Raw genomic sequence first — 18871 nt, 5'->3', positions numbered from 1 at the left:
TGCAACAGCTGATGCCTGTTGAAACTACTTATGAAGAAGACATGACACAAGATGAAAGATATATTCTGTAAACGGTAGAAGAGAACTTCTCTGTCACAGTGAAAATAGCCAAGAGCACCACAGAAAGATCTGTTGTTGATGGAAGTGTATGAACACTCATTAAGTCAATGGACCCATTTAGACACAGATCTGAATGAAGATCAATATCATGCCATTGCTTCTGATGCTCTGAATAATTCACCAACTGTCATCATTGATGGGATCCCTAGGTAGGGATGCTAGAGGAATAAGATTATGGAATAACTTTGTGCAGGATATTTAGGCACAGTAAATATGAAGGCAGAAGCTGTGGGTTTATCTATTGGTTTTGCACAGACAATGATATTGAAGACATTGTCAGTTAATGTGCAACATATCAGGAGTTCAGAATGCAATCTCTTAAAGCAGCATCCTGTTTGTAGAAATGACCTATAAGATCATTCCAGTGGCTCCATATAGCTTATTGTAAAATAATTAGGGATAACATGAAAGTATTAATCATCAGCCATCCAAAATGGTTGGAAATAAAACATGTGGAGCCACCACTGCTGAACATCTGTCAGAGGAGTTAAATACCACCTTTGTCACACATTGACTTCCGGAAAAAGTCATGCCAGACTATAGTTTACAGCTCAGTTAGGTCATTTCATTTCAGTTAGGTTGCTTTATGAAAAGCAATGGAATAAAGTGCTGTTTCACTTCTCCTTCCCATTTAGTTTCAAATGGGGAAGTGGGAAGATGAGTTTACAAAGAAGATATTGATGAAGTAAGTCAAGGAAGAGCCATCAAACATCAGGCAATGCTGACTTGCAGCATTTCTGAGAACATTGCCACATTCCTAAATAGTTGAAAATTCTACAGAGATTCTGGTGTACAGGAGACTCAGAATATGGTCAAGTCTTATTTAGCCCAATTTGGAAGCAGATTTGGAGGAAAACTAATTCAAATAAAATAAGAACCATGACACAATTGACAAGAAGTTGTTTTGTTTGCATGACAGAGTTTATGTACTCAAATTTCCTGGCAGGTTTAAGATGAGGCATTGGTGAAATAGTGACAGCACATGGCTCTAACTTAAAGATTGATGAAAAATTCCAAGAAGTCCATTTATACCGTGGCCCCAGTAGAGGAATCCTGGGAGAATAGTGAAGAAGACAATAAGATCAAATATGTTTCTAAAGTGAAGCCAACAATTATCCACAAAGAACTAACACTTAATATTTACGTTGAGAGCGAAAATGAGGCAACAATAACAAAATCTGGTGAATCCACAAGTTCAACAATATTAACACTAGCACCACGGAAGAAATCACAGAGCATGAACAACATCATTGTGCTGTTGTTAAATCTGTTTGTTTATTGAAAGAAATGGAAGTATTATACAACATGCAGAAATAGATATGAATCATGATAATGGTTTATAGGTTGTTGCTCTTTTTAAGGATTATGTCTTGTGACTAGTTGCTCTCTTGCCTGATGAGAGATGAGAGACATGATGTGTAAAAAGTTCTAGGGGCTCTCCATGAAGAATCCTCGAATAAACCGACACACTTTCCTTGAGTTACTCATGTTTCATGTACAAGTCAGCACACTTGGCAATGTATTTCAGAATCAGAATCAGGTTTATTGTACTGATAAGGGGATCGGAACCTACCAAGTACATACACTTTACAAGTGCTACCTGCCTGTTGTAGATTTGCCCATTTTTCATCCTGTTGAATGCTTTAGTAAATTACTCCCCAGGTAGAGAATAACAATATCAGTCTTGTTTGATCCTCAGTTAGCACTACAATTAATTGGCTTCAAATAATTAATATCTTCCTAACTTTAAAAACCTTTTATTGAAAATGAGCAGAAAAGGAGAGGGTACTACATAAGTATATTCCCAGTCATTGACACAAGAAAACCAAATGTCACGCTAGATTCTGCCAAATGACAGCGCAAGAGGAGTGCTTGCAAAAGGCAGATCAGTGTGGGTACCCCATAATTTCCATGCATTCATGCGATCCCACTGAAGTGGTTCAGCATTCTTGTGGAAGAATACAGTTATTCTGTAATTCAAAATTGAGAAAGGATTTTACCTAACAAAAATTAGCAACAAAACCAAAGTCATTTACCATAGATTCTGCTAAATGACAGCACAAGAGGAGTGCTTGCAAAAGGCAGATCAGGGTGGGTACCCCATAATTTCCATGCATTCATGCAATCTCATTGAAGTGGTTCAGCACTCTTGTGGAAGAATACAGTTATTCTGTAATTCAAAATTGAGAAAGGATTTTATCTAACAAAAATTAGCAACAAAACCAAAGTCATTTACCTTGTCATTTGTATTTTGCTGTTAGTCAATATTCAACCTTGTATTGGATCAATCATTTAAAAAAGTTACTCTTGTTACTTTTTTTCCTTTTAATTTGACTTCTTTCTTACACAGTTTGGTAATTGGAGATTAAGAGTTCATTTATATCATACAAGAGGTTGATTCAAGAGTCTTATAACCGTGGGATAGAAGCTGTCCTTGAGCCTGCTGCTACTGTATGTACCATAGGCTAAGGATATCTCACAGCTGGAGAAAAATTTGGAGGATGAGTGGGAAAATCCAGATGTTGCGAACCACACAGGAACCAATGACAAAAGTAGAACCAACAGCAAGATTCCGCTGAACTAGTATGATGAGCTACAATCCATTTTAAAACAAGGTTCCTCAATGATAATAATTTCTGGATTGTCACTGGAAGCACATGCAAATTGACAGAGGCACAGTCAATTTGGAAGGTTAAATGCATCACTGGAAGAGTGATATGGGAAGCAATTCATGCAGGTTTGACACTGTCAATTGAACCTTAAGAGACTAAAGCAATAAACTAAGTGCAGAAGATTTCAGGAAAGGGCAAGATTAACAGCAACAAAAGAAAAGGAATGGCTGTAGAGCAGAGAAATGTTTGGGCAGAAATAAGAAGGCACTTGGGTGACCATGGAAAATGTTAAAACTAAGAATAACACATCTAAATGTATGAAATATTTGCAAGAAAATGGAAGAATTAATGCAGAGACAAAAATAAATGATCTAATAGCATTTGTGAGAAGTGCTAGGTCCCTGTCAAAACCACTAGCGCAAGCAGAAACAGGGACAAAATTCTGCTGAAAAGGTTTGAAGACGTAGGATCTCAATTAACATCCAGAATAATATAAAATCTGTTCTGTGTTTCTACTTGAATGTGCAATTAGTTATGGGGCAAGTGGTGTAGAGTACAAGACTTTCAAGTTATGTAGCTCTGGCATAAATCCTTCTGCAAGTCAGGTAAAGGCTAAGAACGAAATTGCCAAGAAGAAAGCAGACAGTATTCGAGAGTACACTATCTAAGGAAGGAGTAAAAAACAAATGTGAAAGATGAAAGACAGAATAAAGAGATAAGTGAAAGTAAAGAAGGTTCCTTGGAAGATAAGGAAATCCAGTGACATTGAAAGCAGACACAAACTATTTGTTCAAAGTGGAAGATGAAAAAAATTGTAGAGAACCCAGAGCCGCATAAGAGGACTTCAGAATAAAGCCTCTATTATCAAAGCAAAGACTGGTATTGGATTGATTTATTATTGTGTACCGAGATATAGTGAAAAGCTTTTGTTTGCATGCCATTCAATCAGATCATGCCATACATAATTACATTGAGGTATTAAAAGGAAAGACAATGTAGAATATAGTGTTGTGGCTACAAAGAAAGTGCAGTGCAGGTAAACAAATAGAGTGCAAGGTCTATGACGAGGTAGATTGGGAGATCTTGAGTTCACCTTTAGCCAATGAGAGGTCCGTTCAAGAGCCTGATAACAGCAGGATAGAAGCTGTTCTCAAGTCCGGTGGTACACTTAGAGAAATTAATGGCACAAAAACTGACAAAGCACTGAATAGTCTTCACAGGAGGCTACAGAGATTACAGATGCGTTAGTTTAGATCTCCAAAAATTTCCTAGATTCTAGAATGCCCTTTGCAGATTGAAAGGTAGCAAATGGAACCTCACTACTCAAGCTTGGAAAGAGGAAAAAAGCTGGAACTATGCACCATTTAGTCAATATGAAACACAGAAATGAAACCATAACTGGAATGAGCAGAATCAGCATGCATTACCGAAAGGAATTCAGGTTTATCAGTAAGGTCAGTGAGGAAAAACCAGTGAGTGCAGTTTATTTGCATTTTCAAAAAACAGACACTTAGTAAGTTACCACACAAGAAGCTATTACACAAACCCAGGGCTCCTCGAACAAGGACCAGAAATTAGGAATAAATCAGGTCAATTTCCAGTTGGAAGGTTGCAGTTAATGGAAGTTCAGTAAGTTCAGAACTAAGGTTCAGTGCAGGGGCCTTAATTACTTACAATATATATCAGTTAAGAACACCAGGTATTGTATACACAAATTTACAGTGAATACAAAACAAGGTGGAAACATAGACTGTGAAGAACAAGAGAGGCTGGAAAGGAAAATATTTAAGGGAATAGGCTAGACTTAGAAAGCTGGAACATGGAGGAGAATGAAATGCAACAAAGTAAAAATTATGGAGGGCATGGGTGGAGGCAGTTAACAGAAGATAGGTGATCACTCAGAATGTTATCAGAAAACAGAAACTTATCTTTATCAAGACCAATCCAACCCATGTGAATCTTGACTGTGGGACTTCCCCCCCACCCCCCAGTGGCCTGGGTAGGGTTGGGTCACTTAAGTCCTACAGGAGCAGATCTTAACTTCTTGATAAAGTTAATTTCACATTTTAGATGTTTACTTTTCATAAGCCATGTATGCATTGCCAATCAACACAGGCAAACACAATTACACACAAAGTTTGGTCTACTTTTAACAGGGTATGATAGGCTCGCCCTGAAAGAATTGCAATGAGGGTTGGAGACGAGAGCTTGCAGATGCTGTAATCCAGAGCTAAAAATAAATTCTGCTGGAGGAACTCAGTCGGTAAAGCAGCACCTGTGGAGGCAAAGGAATAGTCAACACTTTGGGTCAAGACCCTGCATCAGAACTGAGAGTGTAGAGTGGAGATAGCCACATTAAGAGGTGAGAGTGAGGTGTGAGGCAGGGGATGGCAGGTGATAGGTGGAAGCAGGTGAGGAGAGGATGGGGTGGAATTGGGAGACAGGAGCTTGGGGGGCAACAGGTAGAGACAGATAAGGAGAGAGGATAAAAAAAAGGGCAGATGGAGGCAGGTTGGGGGGAAGGGATGGTGAAGGTAGATATCGAGGCCAGAAGCTAATAAGTGGAAACAACAGAGGGCTGCAGATTCTAGAAGCTGATAAGTAAGAAAGGTGATGTAGAACCAGATAAGGGAGGATGATGGGCAGATGCAACCAGTTGTGGGAGTGAGATAAAAGACCCAGTAGGTATATTGTGGGTAATAGGCAGCTCAAACCAGGTGAGGACAGGGAAGAACCTAGTGAATCAGAAGGAGAGAGAATGGAGCACAGGAAGCACGAGTTACCCAAAATTGGAAACTTCAATGTTCGTACCAATAGGTTGTAGACTACCCAGGCAGAATATGAGGCATTATTTTTCCAGCTTGTGTAGCAGTGGAGAAGGCCGAGGACAGATAGATTAGTGTGGGAATGGGAAGGGGAGTTGAAATGAGGGTCCACTGGCTTGGTTTCTGGGATGAAGCACTTGTTCTAATAAATAGACAAGGTTTATATTCCCCAGTGTTTTGGTGATCTTACTAAAATAATAAACACTGAAGTGGCTCGACAGCATAGGTACAGAAAGGATGCATTCCCCAGAAGGGCAATTTTGAAGAATGTGTCAATGTAGTGTAGCGGTTAGCATAACGCTTTATAGCGCCAGTGACCCGGGTTCAAATCCAGCCACTGTCTGGAAGGAGTTTGTACGTTCTCCTCTTGTCTGTGTGGGTTTCCTCCGGGTGCTCCGGTTTCCTCCCACATTCCAAAGACGTACAGGTTAGGAAGTTGTGGGCATGCTATATTGGCGCCGGAAGCATGACGACACTTGCAGGCTGGCCCCAGAACACTACACAAAAAAGATGCATTTCACTGTGTGTTTCAATGTACATGTGACTAATAAAGATATCTTATATAAAAAAAGCCTGTCATTTACAAACAAGACAATGACAAAGTTATTAACACAAGAAGGTCATGTCACATCACTTTGAAATTCTCTACCCATGAGGATTGTAACTATTCAGTTATTACAGAGGTTGCTAGATGTTTGGATAATAAGAAAATTAAGGGATAGGAGGATAGTAGAGGAAGGTGAAACTGGGGTAGAAGTCCTCCCATGATGAATTGGGTTTGGTGGTTGAATGAGCAACTTCTGCTTCTATTTCTTAGTTTACTTAGAAGCTGAAACATTATCTTGTTACTCAGCCAGCAGGAAGCAGGGAGGGCAGGACTTTGCGCTTGAACCTTGGTGTGCGAATACTTTCAGCCCTTGGTAATAAAGTAAATACTGTAATGAATTGGATATCTGGTAATGCAGCATTTCATAATTACTAAACATAGAACACTAATGTTTACAAACTTCATAACTAAAGCAGTTTTCTGCAGACTTGTGCCTTAAATATAGGTGCACATCTGCTCATATATTTATCGTATAGCTCTCTTATGAAGTGAGGAAGCAACATTTATAAAAATGCAAATCTCACCTAATTTTAGTCATATCTATCTCTTTCAACATCCAAGGTACTATCCTTACTACATGGAGGAGACATTCAGGAACATAAATCTCACAGGTATTTCTAAAGTAGGACCGGGACACATGTTTGAATGGCCTAAAATAAATATCACATTTCCCTGGTAGCAATTCTATCAGACTCTCACTCAACTTCTAGTTGTCTGTGGCCTTTCATCCTTCCTTTGCAGCTCAGAAGATGATAAACTGAGAACTCAGATATTTAAGTATTACTGGCAGACAATTCACCAATGATTTTTTAAGGCTCATCTTTAAAATTCATGGATTGTTAGTCAAACTCACTTAACCAAACAATTTCTTTACAAAAACTCAATGCCTTCATATTTTCTCTGACAGCAAGAATGCCCCATATCCACTTTACAGCTGCTGGAGAACAAACTATTTTGTTTTGGTTTTTGCATAGTGATCTCTTAATATTCAACAATGAAAAAAATGTTGTCTGGCAAGATAATTTATTTTATTACGTGGCATAATTCATACTTTCAAACATAATACAATAATGGGTGTAACATTTTCCAGAATATTAATTTCCCATCCGAGTGGCTTTCCTGGGAACACTTTGTCAATTAATAGGAAGTTACTTAAGTAAAAAGCAACTTCTAATCACATTTATAAGCCAGATAAATAACTTTGGTGCAATGTATATCAAATTCCAGTAAAAGTACTGAAGAATATCTTTAAATATTAAATTTGAACACTTTAGGTTTTTAACTGATGCAAATAGCTTATTTGGGCTCTGCACTATATGCAAAAGCTTTTCACAATAGTCTTCCAGTAGATTAATTAAGAAAAGTCCTTCAATTTGTATTTTTTCTCCTAGCACATCCCCCCAAAGAATCTTCAAACCCTTTAAGCTAATTATTTCATACAAATATGAGCTAATTATTTCATTTAAATGCTATAATAGTAGTCTCGAATGGACCACAAATATTTTGTCCTTTTTGAAGGAAGTCACTTTGTAAATGATACACACCTCAAAACTCCATTTCAAACCTTTGCAATTAAATCCCATGAACAGTTCTAACTTCATATCTGATAGTGTTTATTCATGTACGTTTGTCTACTAAGTTAAACCAAAATTCAAGAAATCTTTATCAAGATTGTTAGTTGAACGTTTAGGCCTCCCCAATAACTAGGGATCATTTAACGTCACTGAGAGTTATGCCTCTCAGAGCTAATTTTGGTTGCACAATCCAAGCACATACCATATACCTAATTTCTCAGGATCTACCAGTACCATTTAGTCAGTTTTTCCTACGAGGTCCAGCACTTTCTACCACTCAACACTTCATGGCATTCATTTTTATATAAAAGCATTATTTTAAATATGGTGATTTAGTGAGAGAGAAAAACACTGTGATTACACACCCATTATTGATTTTATTTAATGTACACACATCATGAAGTGTATTAAGCAGAGAGGGATGGACAAAGAATGGGTCAGGAGCCAATGAGCGAACAAGAGATGCAGTCTTTTGTGCATGCCAATATTAGTTCAAATTTCATAACAAAATATCAGTTGACATGAGTTTTCTCAATGTTTTTAGAACAAATCAGGAAGTTAATTTCTAATTAATGCGTGCACAAACGCAACAGAGATTCTAATCAATAACATTCAAATGGAAATAAAATGACAGAAACAGAAGGACAGGCAGAAAAGTTAAAAACAAACAAAATCTCATGTAAACAAAAAAATAAAGTGGAGAGAAAAGTCAGTTTGAAATAACAGGATGATGGTTTTCTGCACCTCTGTATCACTACAAATCCCTCTAGCCTATGAACCCTCTTTAAGACCTCACATGTGCCCCAGATTGTCATTATGCCATGATTACTAGCTATATAGTCAGCTGCCTAAAGGTAAACATTATCCAACAGCTGTACAAAACAATAGTTAGTCAATAGGTGTTCACTTCTATGCACCTTAAGGAGGATACTCTGGCTTTGGAGAAATGGAACGTTGTTTTAACAGAGTTATTAATTGAACACACAACAATAATTGCACAAAATAGAATTATATTCTTCATTCCACACCCAGTCCATGCCAACTATCAAACACCCATTTTTACATTAATCCTAGCCCAATCCAATTTATCCTCCCTGCACCCCACCAAAGATTCTACCATTCATCTACACAATAGGGGCAATTTACAGTGGCCAAGTAACCTGCCAACCTGTGTATTTTTTAGGACTTGGGAGGAAACTGGAGCATCTGGGGGAAATGGAAAACGGAAAACATGCAAGCTCCATACAGACAGCACCCAAAAAAAAGGACTGAATTGAGGTCGTTGATGCTGTGAGGTACCAATTCCACTAGCTATGCTACTGTGCCACTCCAAACTTGTGTTTTCAATTAGTTTAAAGTTTTTTTAAAGTTTACTTTAATAATTCAATGAACTGTCTGATGCCATCAGGGCAGTATGGACAGGGCATTGGACTCTGCTAGCCAAGATCTAGTCACTGCCTGCAGCCCCTTTACCTCACAGAACAGTCACAAAGGCCAGGTCTTGAGATTATTGGGGGCTGCAATATTCAGTGCAGTGCAGGAGATGGGATGGGGTGGTGTATTGCAAGGCACAGACTGGGTCCAGCATGATCTGAGCATATTAATTTTAAACAGGTCCATTATTTTGTTAAAGTAGCAAAAACTGCATATCATGCGAAAAGATTAAAACTTTGTTACAAATATAGTACAGTATGACTTCAACCTTCAACTTCAAAAGATTGCCTGCAACTTCAACAAATTGATACCGCAGCACACTACAAAGCACTTCCACTCCATTGGAAGTCATTGGAAACAAATGCTTCAGGAGGTATTAATTTGCAATAAAATCCTGAATTATTTTCATAGGCTCAAAGTGGATATGGAATTGTTACTGGTTCATCCTTGATTTTATCCACTTTAATAAAAGTGTTAACTGGCACAATATACTGTTGAAATACTGAAGATTGGTTAGTTTTGCCAAGGGCAAATGTCTGATTTGACACATATTATTTTAATTTTTAAAACTAGGAATAATACATTTAAAAGAATACCTATTTTACAACCTTGTCCATGTTTTCTCAGGAATAAACAAACAATGCGACCATAATAGTTAATATGTTATAAGTGTTGATTGATTGACAAAGAATCTTTAATGGAAGATTTTTCACAGATAGAACATAGTATGATAGATACAGCATAGTACGGGCCCTTCAGCCCAAGATGTTGTGCCAATCCATATAAACCTTATCCCCATTCAATCTCTCCCCCTCTCTACTTCATCTCCCATAACCCTCTATTTTTCTTTTGTCCATGTGCCTGTCTAATAGTCTCTGAAATGATATAATCTTCTGGTACTCATCTCCAGAATGGAATATGTGAGCCTGAAAATAGATATTTAAAAGAGCTTAAGGTTCATTTTCAAATGAAAAAAAATTGAAAAGTTAAAATTAGTTTTTGGAGAAAACACGTATAATTAAAATTAAAACTAGAGCAAGAATAGTTTACAATTTAAAAAAGAGGTTTGTCAGAGACTTGAATTATATATGATCTGAAACAATTGACTGCCAGGCTTTTTATATTGATACAAGGCAAAGATTCCCACTTCACAGCATGTTGGATATCTGAAACTAGCTTCTTGACTGGATTGTCTTTAAAAATCCATCTAGTTCTCTGATGTTCTTCAATGGAGGAAATCTGCCGTCCTTACCGGTTCTGAACCTATAAGCGACTCTGGACCTACCCCAGTAGTTGACTCTGAAGTGCCCTCTGAACTGGCCTGTCAAGTCCTTCAGCTATTACGTTCAACCGGAGAGGAATGAAATGGCTTAGGAAGGCGGTTCAGCACCACCTTCAAGGGCAAGACAGGATCGTCAATAAATATTAGCTTTGTTAGCCTGAAAAAATGAATTTTTAAAAAAAAAATGTAAATCTAGAAACACCTAAAATGCGGGTTTAAACGTTGTCATGCACTCTGAAAGTGGTAACCCTTTATAAAAATTGATGTTTATTCTTAAAATGAATGGTCCAAATTTAAAAAAAAAACTCTTTTCTAATGTGAAGGACTTTCTCGCTGATCCAACTTTATTCACAGTTAGATCATTGTCTTTTTTCTGTGAAATTTCTGTGAATTTAAGTGAACTTAATTCTATACTAGTATTCTGCAAAACAAAGGGGAAAAAACAATAATACACACCCTGCATTCCTATTTGGGACGGAAATTCGCGCAGGTAAATAGAGTCTTCAGCTGCACCTCAGTAAAATTACATGATTTAAATTACCCGCCTCCCCTGCGTGTGTATATGACCACATTTCTGAACACAGCAATGTTCGGTAACTTTCCCAGACTTTTGTAAGTTGAGATATTCAGTTTCAGCATTTAATAAAGTAACCTTGTTTCTTGAGACATTAAATACTGCAATTTTGAAAGATTAAGAAGTATTATTCCTGCCAATACTCGACAACTAGGTTTCTTTACTCCCGCAATGATTGGTCCCTTGTTGCAGTATTATCCAACACTGGGCCAAAACACTGCAGAGTATTTTCTCCCAACTCATGTCAACGACCATTTTTCACAACCGGATCGGGAAATGTAAGCAGGCTATTTGACTACAGGCGGCTTCACATCGACCCAAGCCTAGGCTTACACTACAGTCAGACACATCCTACCCATACCCAGTTAGTATGGAAATCCTGCCCTGTATACCCCAGATCATAATGACCCTGGACAAGACCCATACGGAGTCAGAATTCGAGAATGGGACCTTAATGTCTGGACTGGCCGGGAGCAGGAGTAGAGGCAACGCTCTAGATAAGTGGAACGACCTCTCTGATTACTTACCCCAAAACAACCTCCGATGTTGGGGTGCCTTTGCCTGCGTCCTGGCGTTGGAGCGGAGAAACTTGGTCCACTGTCGGCGACATCACCAGATTAGGGGTAAAGTGGGGCATTTGCGTTGCCTCAGCATCCATTCTTCACTGACTAGCTCTGGTCAGAGGCCACACCGTCCACACTGATCCTTCAGCTCACTGCAGAATCTCCTGTCACTCGACTTTCGACCTAGTTGATTTAAAAAAAAGGGGAAGTGTTGAATTTACTCAGCATCAGGTGCAGCTTAGTAACTGTGTCCGGAACAGCCGGGAATTCCATCACTTAAACTTTTATAGTAAAATATATGATAATTATTCTAATTGAAGGATTTAGTCTCATTCATAAACGTTAAAACCTTACAAGAATCCCTCGCAGTTTTCAAGCCGGACCTCTTCAAAGTATTGCATTTTACAATGCGTCTGCAAGATGCCAATGTCATTTAATAAAGCCAATCACGTGAACACAGGCACAGATGAGACGCGGAAGTCATGACTGCGGCTTCAGAGAAAATCTCGGGGACTTTCCAGTGCATAAAGGAAAGCGGAAGGGGGAAAGCGAGGTCCGATGGGCGGCGGAGGCTGCTCTGCCTTTCGTTTGGACAAGTTGTCCAGCCTCGGGGCGTCTCAGGACTGCAGCAAGCGAGAGAGCATGTCATTCATTCCTGCAGCTCGCTGCCCACGCCGCCCACCGCACCTTCTGGGTCACACCAGTGCACGCTGATACCTTCTGTGCCCCCTCCATACAACTGCGGGGTGGGATGGGGGGAAACTGTACTTTCCGAGGCTATGACTTTTGTTTAAGCATTAAATGGTGTACTTTCCCTTAACAAGTAAGCCGTTCAACCAGTGGCAGCTGTGAGTCAGGTTTGCCTGTAAAAACGAATGTATCATGTGGATTAAGTTATTTCGAGTCAGGCAGAGGCCGTTCGGCCCACCTGATCGGTATAGGGTTCTCCTATTCCCCTTCAAACCATGCCATGGCCTTCTGTAATTCTCCGGGCGCTTGCCTGCATTTCTCTCTGCGTTTTTCCTTAACTGCTCCTTGAACAAAACGGGTTTTCCCCCTTGAGTACCAGCTGGATTTGGAAGTGATAAGTTCTATCCCTTCTAATATCTGACTCTTGTAAGATATTTTAAAGATGACTGCCTGGTCGCTCATCAGCCTTTTCCTTCTCGTTTAGCCTTGATAAATATATCCCCAGTCTTTTGTGAACCTTTTTGCATCTCATCCAATGCCTCTGCTACCTCTGTCCAATATGGAGACCAGAACTGCTGAGTGTTTTGTATGGTGAACCCAAGATAACCTGAAAGTTCAGCAATAGTTTATCTGTCTTTCATTTCTATCCCACTGGGATTTGATCTTCATTTTGATTTTCTTGATGGCTTTATTAATTGGCACTTCTGTTTTTAAGTTCAATATTAAGTTTATTGTCAGAGGCATACACACTTAAGATATAAACATCATGAAAATTAGCTTTTTGCAAAGTAAACATAATGACTTTAGTGCAAGTTGAGAGGGAGTAAAAAGAAATATAGTCTGAGGTAGTGTTAGGGTTTTTCAGGTCAGTTCAAGAACCTGATGGTAGTGGGGAAGAAGCTGTTGTTGAACCTTGAGGTGTGGGTCTTCAGGCTCCTGTACCTCCTGCCTGATGGCAGCATCAAGAAGAGGGCATGGCCCAGATGGTGGGGGTCCTTAATAATGGATGTCACCATCCTGAGACATTGCCTCTTGTAGATGCTCGATGGTGGGGAGAGCAGTGTCCGTGATGGAACTAGCTGAATCCACTTTTCTCTGTAGCTTCTTGAGTTCTTGTGCATTGGAGTTTCCATACCCAGCTGTGATCTAACCAGTCAGAATGCTTTCCACTGTACTTCTGTAGAAGTTTATCAGAGTTTTCAATGACATGCCCAATCTCCTTGAACTTCTAAGAAAGTAGAGACACCAGCATGCCTTCTTCATGGTTGTGTCTATGTGCTGGGCCCAGGATAGATCCTACTGCAGTTGTGTTTTAGTGATTGTGAATGGATTCCTGGTCCATACCTTTGACCCTCCATATTCTTCTTCCCAAGAGTCACCACTTCACAACAACAATGAAATTAATTTAAAAGCAAAAAAAGCAGCAGTTGGTGGAAATCTGGGGGAGAAAACAGAAAATGTTGCAGATACTTAGCATTCAGTTCTGATCAAAGGTCATTGACCTAAAATGTGAATTCTGTTTCTCTCTCTATAGTTGCTGCCCAACCCACTGAGTATCCCCAGCATCTCCTGTTGAAACTAATTTGCCAAGTACATACCATTCTGCAAGTTTTTTTCGTTGCTCTTGTCATTTTTTCTTTCTTTTCCCCCTTTGTATTAAAAATTCCTTCCCAATTTTGTGTCATCTGCAAATCTTTAAACTGTTCTTTCGATTGCTGAGTCCAAACCATTTGTGAAAATTCTTTAACCACAGTGGTACCAGCAATGATCTCTGTCAAATACTAGTTCTTTCTTTTTTATGTCTGAGGAGCAACATTTAATCACTAGTCCCTGGATTCTGTTCTGCATCCAGCTGGTTGTCCATTCTGCTGCTTCATCCTCTCAGGTAATGCCTTAGGTTTGAGGATGAAATGTTTCTGTGGGTTCTGAGGTGGCTAATGAGGCTAATCTGAGACCTGTAGATGCTGTAACAGGTGGGCCATGAGTTGCTTGAGGGGAGGCAGGTCTCAGTTTAGGAGCGGTGTGTGTTCCCCTGACCTGGGCTTCTGTGTATTCTCAATGAATGGACTTGAGGTTCCCAATACCATCCTGATGTGGCAGGGATTCCCACACATTGGTGTGGATTTTACATTTTTGCAATGAGCCTTTGAGAATATCATTGAACTGTTTCTTCTGACCACTTGATGATCTCTTGTCTCAAAATGGAGTGTTTGTGGTCAGTCATGTGAACAAAGTGACCTGAACATTGGAGCTGGCTGTCTGAATGTTTTGGGGCCTCCTTGATGGGGATGTTGGCCTGGTGAGGATATTTATGTTGGTTTGCTCATCTTGCCAACATATTTGTTGGCTTTTGCAGTGACAGTATTGGTGGTATCATTCCAGGGCTTTGTAGTGCCTGCTGTATGTAGACCATGACTCAAGCATAGAAGAGAGTAGAAATTATGTGTTAGGTGGGTTTTGTGCTGAGTCTGGGGACTTGATCTTCAAATACTCTTTTCCTCAGCATGTTAAAGACTGAGCAATGTACAGAAGACAATGATAGATTTCATCATCGATCTCTGAGAAGTGGCTCCTGAGATTTGAGAAGTGATCCACATTTTCCAAGGTCTTGATGCGGACTATTGTCATTGCAGGGTGATATTGTACAATGGAGGAGGCAAGGTTGGACTGGATAGTTAACAGTGGGATGGAGACATGGACAGATTCCTGGCTGATGAATTCTTCAAAGTGTTCCTCCCAGAAGATGCTGAGACAGTTTCTTCTAACTGGAGGGTTTAAAACTGGAGCACAATTTCAGGAACAACCATTTAAGACAGATAAAGAAAAGATTATTTAAATGGATAGTGGTAAATCTTTAGAATTCTCTTCCTTAGATAGCTAAGGATGCTCAGTTGTTGAGTATTTCCAAAATTCAAGTTGATTTTTCGACAGTCAGGGAGTCCAGAGACATGGGGATCAGAAGAGAAATTGGAATTGTGGCAAGATATTGAATAGAGGAGCAGACATGAGGTGTTACTGGACTGGTGAGTTTTGTGTGTGTGTCTGTGTGTCTGTGTGTCTGTGTGTGTTTCATACATCATGGAAACAGCTCCTGCACCCATTGACTATTAAACATCCATTTACACGAATCTTACATTAATCTCATTTTATTCTCCTCACATTCTCATCCATTCCCCCAGATTCTACCACTCACATACCCACTAAGGGCAATTTAGAGTAAACTATTAACCTACCAGACCCACACGTCTTTAGGATGTGGGAGGAAATTTGAACATATGAAGGAAACCCACACAGTCACAGGGAGAACATGCAAACTCCCCAGGTCACTGGCACCATGAGACCATGACACAGACAGCAGCCGAGGTCACTGGATCACAATTTGTTGATTTGTGGCACCTTCATTGTTAAGGATCAGAATTGTGTAATAGGGAAGAATGACACCAACATGAATTGCTGGAAGAGGAGAACGAGAAGAATTAAAAAGATCTTCAGTGATGTTGAGTTCATTGTGAAATGGCTGGGAAAGTAGAATGGCCAGCATCATTTTATTTTAATCTTTTTAATGATTTACTAGCTTTTAATGTGCTTTTAACAACATATTTTAAAACATTAAAAGCAATTTTAATGTTTTTAAATGCTTTTGAAAATCTAGGACCAGCAGAGGTTTAGTTGCCACTGTGGCCTCAATGTGCCTCAAAAGGACCAGAACAATTGGACCTATGCATCTGAACAGGATTTCTGCAGACATGGGGAGGTCAAGATCTGGCACATAACGTGCCCTAATTTTAGAGATCTTCCTATGGTTTCCTGATTTCCTCATGTGTGTGTTTGATCATATCCCCTCACCATAACTTTATGACTCTCCACAGTGTTTTCTAAATTATTTTGTATTACTCTTTAGTGACCTCTGCCAATTGCTCCTTTACCTTATGTGATCTCCTACAACTGCATTCTAATGGACATCTACAATGTGTGGTAAACAATTTAAGGACAAAATATATTTTCTCCCCTGATATTTGTGTGCTTCTTCTTTATACCTGAATTTAATTGTTCCAACATTGAGTTCTGTCAAGGCTCTAAACTCTGGAATTCACCCCCCCCCCCCCCAAAACCTCATCACCTCTCTATGAGCCTTTCCTCGCTTAGATAATTAAACTCACACTTTGTTCATCTGCTCTCAAATCATCTCATGTAGGTCAGTGTCAAAATTGTTTTGATAGCCCTCCCATTAAATACCTAAGGATGTTTTGCCACATTATTGGTGCTTTTTCAGTGGGATTTATTTGTTGTTGTTAATCCTCTGTGATTAGGCTAATCTCTTGTCTGCTGTCTGACTCCTGACTATCAAAGCATACATATCTAATGACGCTGGAAAACCAGAAGACTGCCATGTATATCATCAGAGCACTGTCAACTTTTGGGTTTTCTATGGTAGGTACTCTAAATTAATCCTTGTGGTGACAATTATGTAAAGTCAGGGCACTGAAGGGTTAGGAATTCATTAGTAAAAATATGACATTTTTAAAAAACTACAATTAAAAATGCTGTATATACTTAAAATACAAATTGGCATTTAAGGAGATGGATCGTTAAAGTTTCAGATATAAGAGGGCTTGAGTGACTATTGTTGGAGTTTTTGAAGGATATTTTCATACATAAGAACAAAGATAATCCTTCTATTGCTCATTCAATTGCTCATTCTTTACTACTTCAACCTTTGCATCTTTTGTAGCTCAGGAGAGAGACTGGGTTGCCCCAGCCTTCACTAAAGGTCCTTTATCATATGACCATGACTCAAGCAAGGCTTTCTCTCTGATTCCTCTTCACTTACGGCACCAAATCCGTTCCATCCAAACGATCTAAATCTTCAAATATGAGCATAAAGTCAGGATCAATTCTCTATGGTAATTCTGTTTCAAGAATTTTAGTAGTAAATATCAAAATAAAGTGTAGGTGAGAATATTGTTCTTTCTTTGCCTGAATAAGTTGCCTTTTCAATCAGTAAAGAACATAAATTATAATTATCCTGTCATATGCACAATAATCACTACTTCATGCATAATAACACCCCAGGTTTGAAAGGTCTTCCCTCGGAGAAGTTAAGTTATCAGTGGTCACTGGACACATTGCTTGACAATTTCTGGATAATTCAAAAATGTTTTACATTTATTCTTCATTAATTTCGAATAAAATGCCTAGCTGGAAAATGAAAATGTGAAGAGACATAGAATCATAGAATTGTTCAGCATGGAAACAGACCACACAACCCAATTTATCCACGCCAACCAGTGTTAATCCCATCTCCAAGCACTTGGTCCGTAGCCTTCTATGCCTAAGCAATTCAACTGATTTTCTGGAAACTTCATAAATGTTATCAGTGACCTAGCTTCAACCACTCTCTCAGGCAGTGCATTCCACATATTTATCCTTCTCTGGGTGAAGAAGATCCTCCATATATCCCCTCTAAATCTCTTCCCCCTTACCATAAATCTATGTCCTCTAATTTTATCTGCCTCTGATATGGGGAAAAGCTTCCTGATGTCCATCATATCATGCCCCCCTTAACCTCCTCTGCTCCAGGGAGAACAAATCAAATTTCTCCAGTCTCTCCTCATAACTGAACTGCTCCATCCCAGGCAACATCCTGGTGAATCTCCTCTGCACCCTCTCCAGTACTATCACATTCTTCCTATAGCATGGTGACCAGAACTACACACAGTACTCCAGCTGAGGTCTGACCAAGGTTTTATAAAGTTGGAACATAACCTCCCTATTTCTGTATTCAGTGCCCCAACTAATAAAAGCCATCATACCATGTGCCTTCCTAACCACATTATCTACCTGTACTCAAGGATCTATGGACTTGTACTCCAAGGTCCCTCTGCACCTCAATGCTCCCAAAGAACCTACCATTCAGGATGCATGTCCTAGCCATATTAGTACTCCCAAAATGCATCACCTCACATTTGTTTGGATGAAACTTCATCTACCATTTTTCAGCCCATTTCACCAACACATCTCTCTGTAGGCCAAAGCTGCCTTTCACGCTATCAACAACTCCACTGATCTTCACGTCATCCACAAACTTGCTGATCATACCTTTCACATCCAAGTCATTCACATATATTACAAGCAGAAAGGTTCCCAGCATTGATCTTTGTAGGACATCACTGGTCACAGGCATCCAAAACAACCCTTTACCAACACCCCCTATCTCCTATTGCCAAGTCAGTTTTGGATTCAGTTTGCCAACTTGCCCTGGATCCCATGGGACCTAACCTTTTGAACCAGTCTCCCATGAAGGACCTTATAAAAGGCCTTACTTGAGGCCATGTCAACCACATCTACTGCATTGCCCTCATCAATACACTTTGTTACCTCTTCAAAGAATTCAAATTGGTCCGACAGAATCTGCCCTTGACAAAGCCATATTGGCTGTTTCTGATTAGTCCCTTCCTTTCTAAATGATTATTAATCCTCTCCATCAGAATCCAGTATCTTCTCTACCACTGATGTTAGGCTCACAGGCCTATAGTTACCAGGCTTTTCCCTGCTGCCTTTCTTGGAAAGGAGGACCATGTTTGCTATCC

At 39.4% G+C, this 18871-nt stretch overlaps 1 protein-coding gene across 1 annotated transcript in view; it reads right to left on the bottom strand.

Annotated features, from left to right (window-relative positions):
* si:ch211-153b23.7 (TNFAIP3-interacting protein 1) overlaps nucleotides 1–12081 on the bottom strand; it is a 39306-nt gene extending 27225 nt beyond the window's left edge. The window contains exons 1-2 of the mRNA XM_052021668.1: nucleotides 11946–12081; nucleotides 11556–11774 (exon numbers count right to left, since the gene is read on the bottom strand). Of these exons, the coding sequence (XP_051877628.1) occupies nucleotides 11556–11686 (131 nt within the window). The 5' untranslated portion in view covers nucleotides 11687–11774; nucleotides 11946–12081. The remainder of the gene's footprint in view (nucleotides 1–11555; nucleotides 11775–11945) is intronic.
* Between the last annotated feature and the right edge of the window lie 6790 nt (nucleotides 12082–18871).

The sequence above is a fragment of the Pristis pectinata genome, chromosome 8, assembly GCF_009764475.1.
Source record: "Pristis pectinata isolate sPriPec2 chromosome 8, sPriPec2.1.pri, whole genome shotgun sequence".
Lineage (NCBI taxonomy): Eukaryota > Metazoa > Chordata > Chondrichthyes > Rhinopristiformes > Pristidae > Pristis > Pristis pectinata.
Note: the sequence above shows the minus strand (reverse complement) of the source record. Positions and strands in the feature narration are given on the sequence as shown.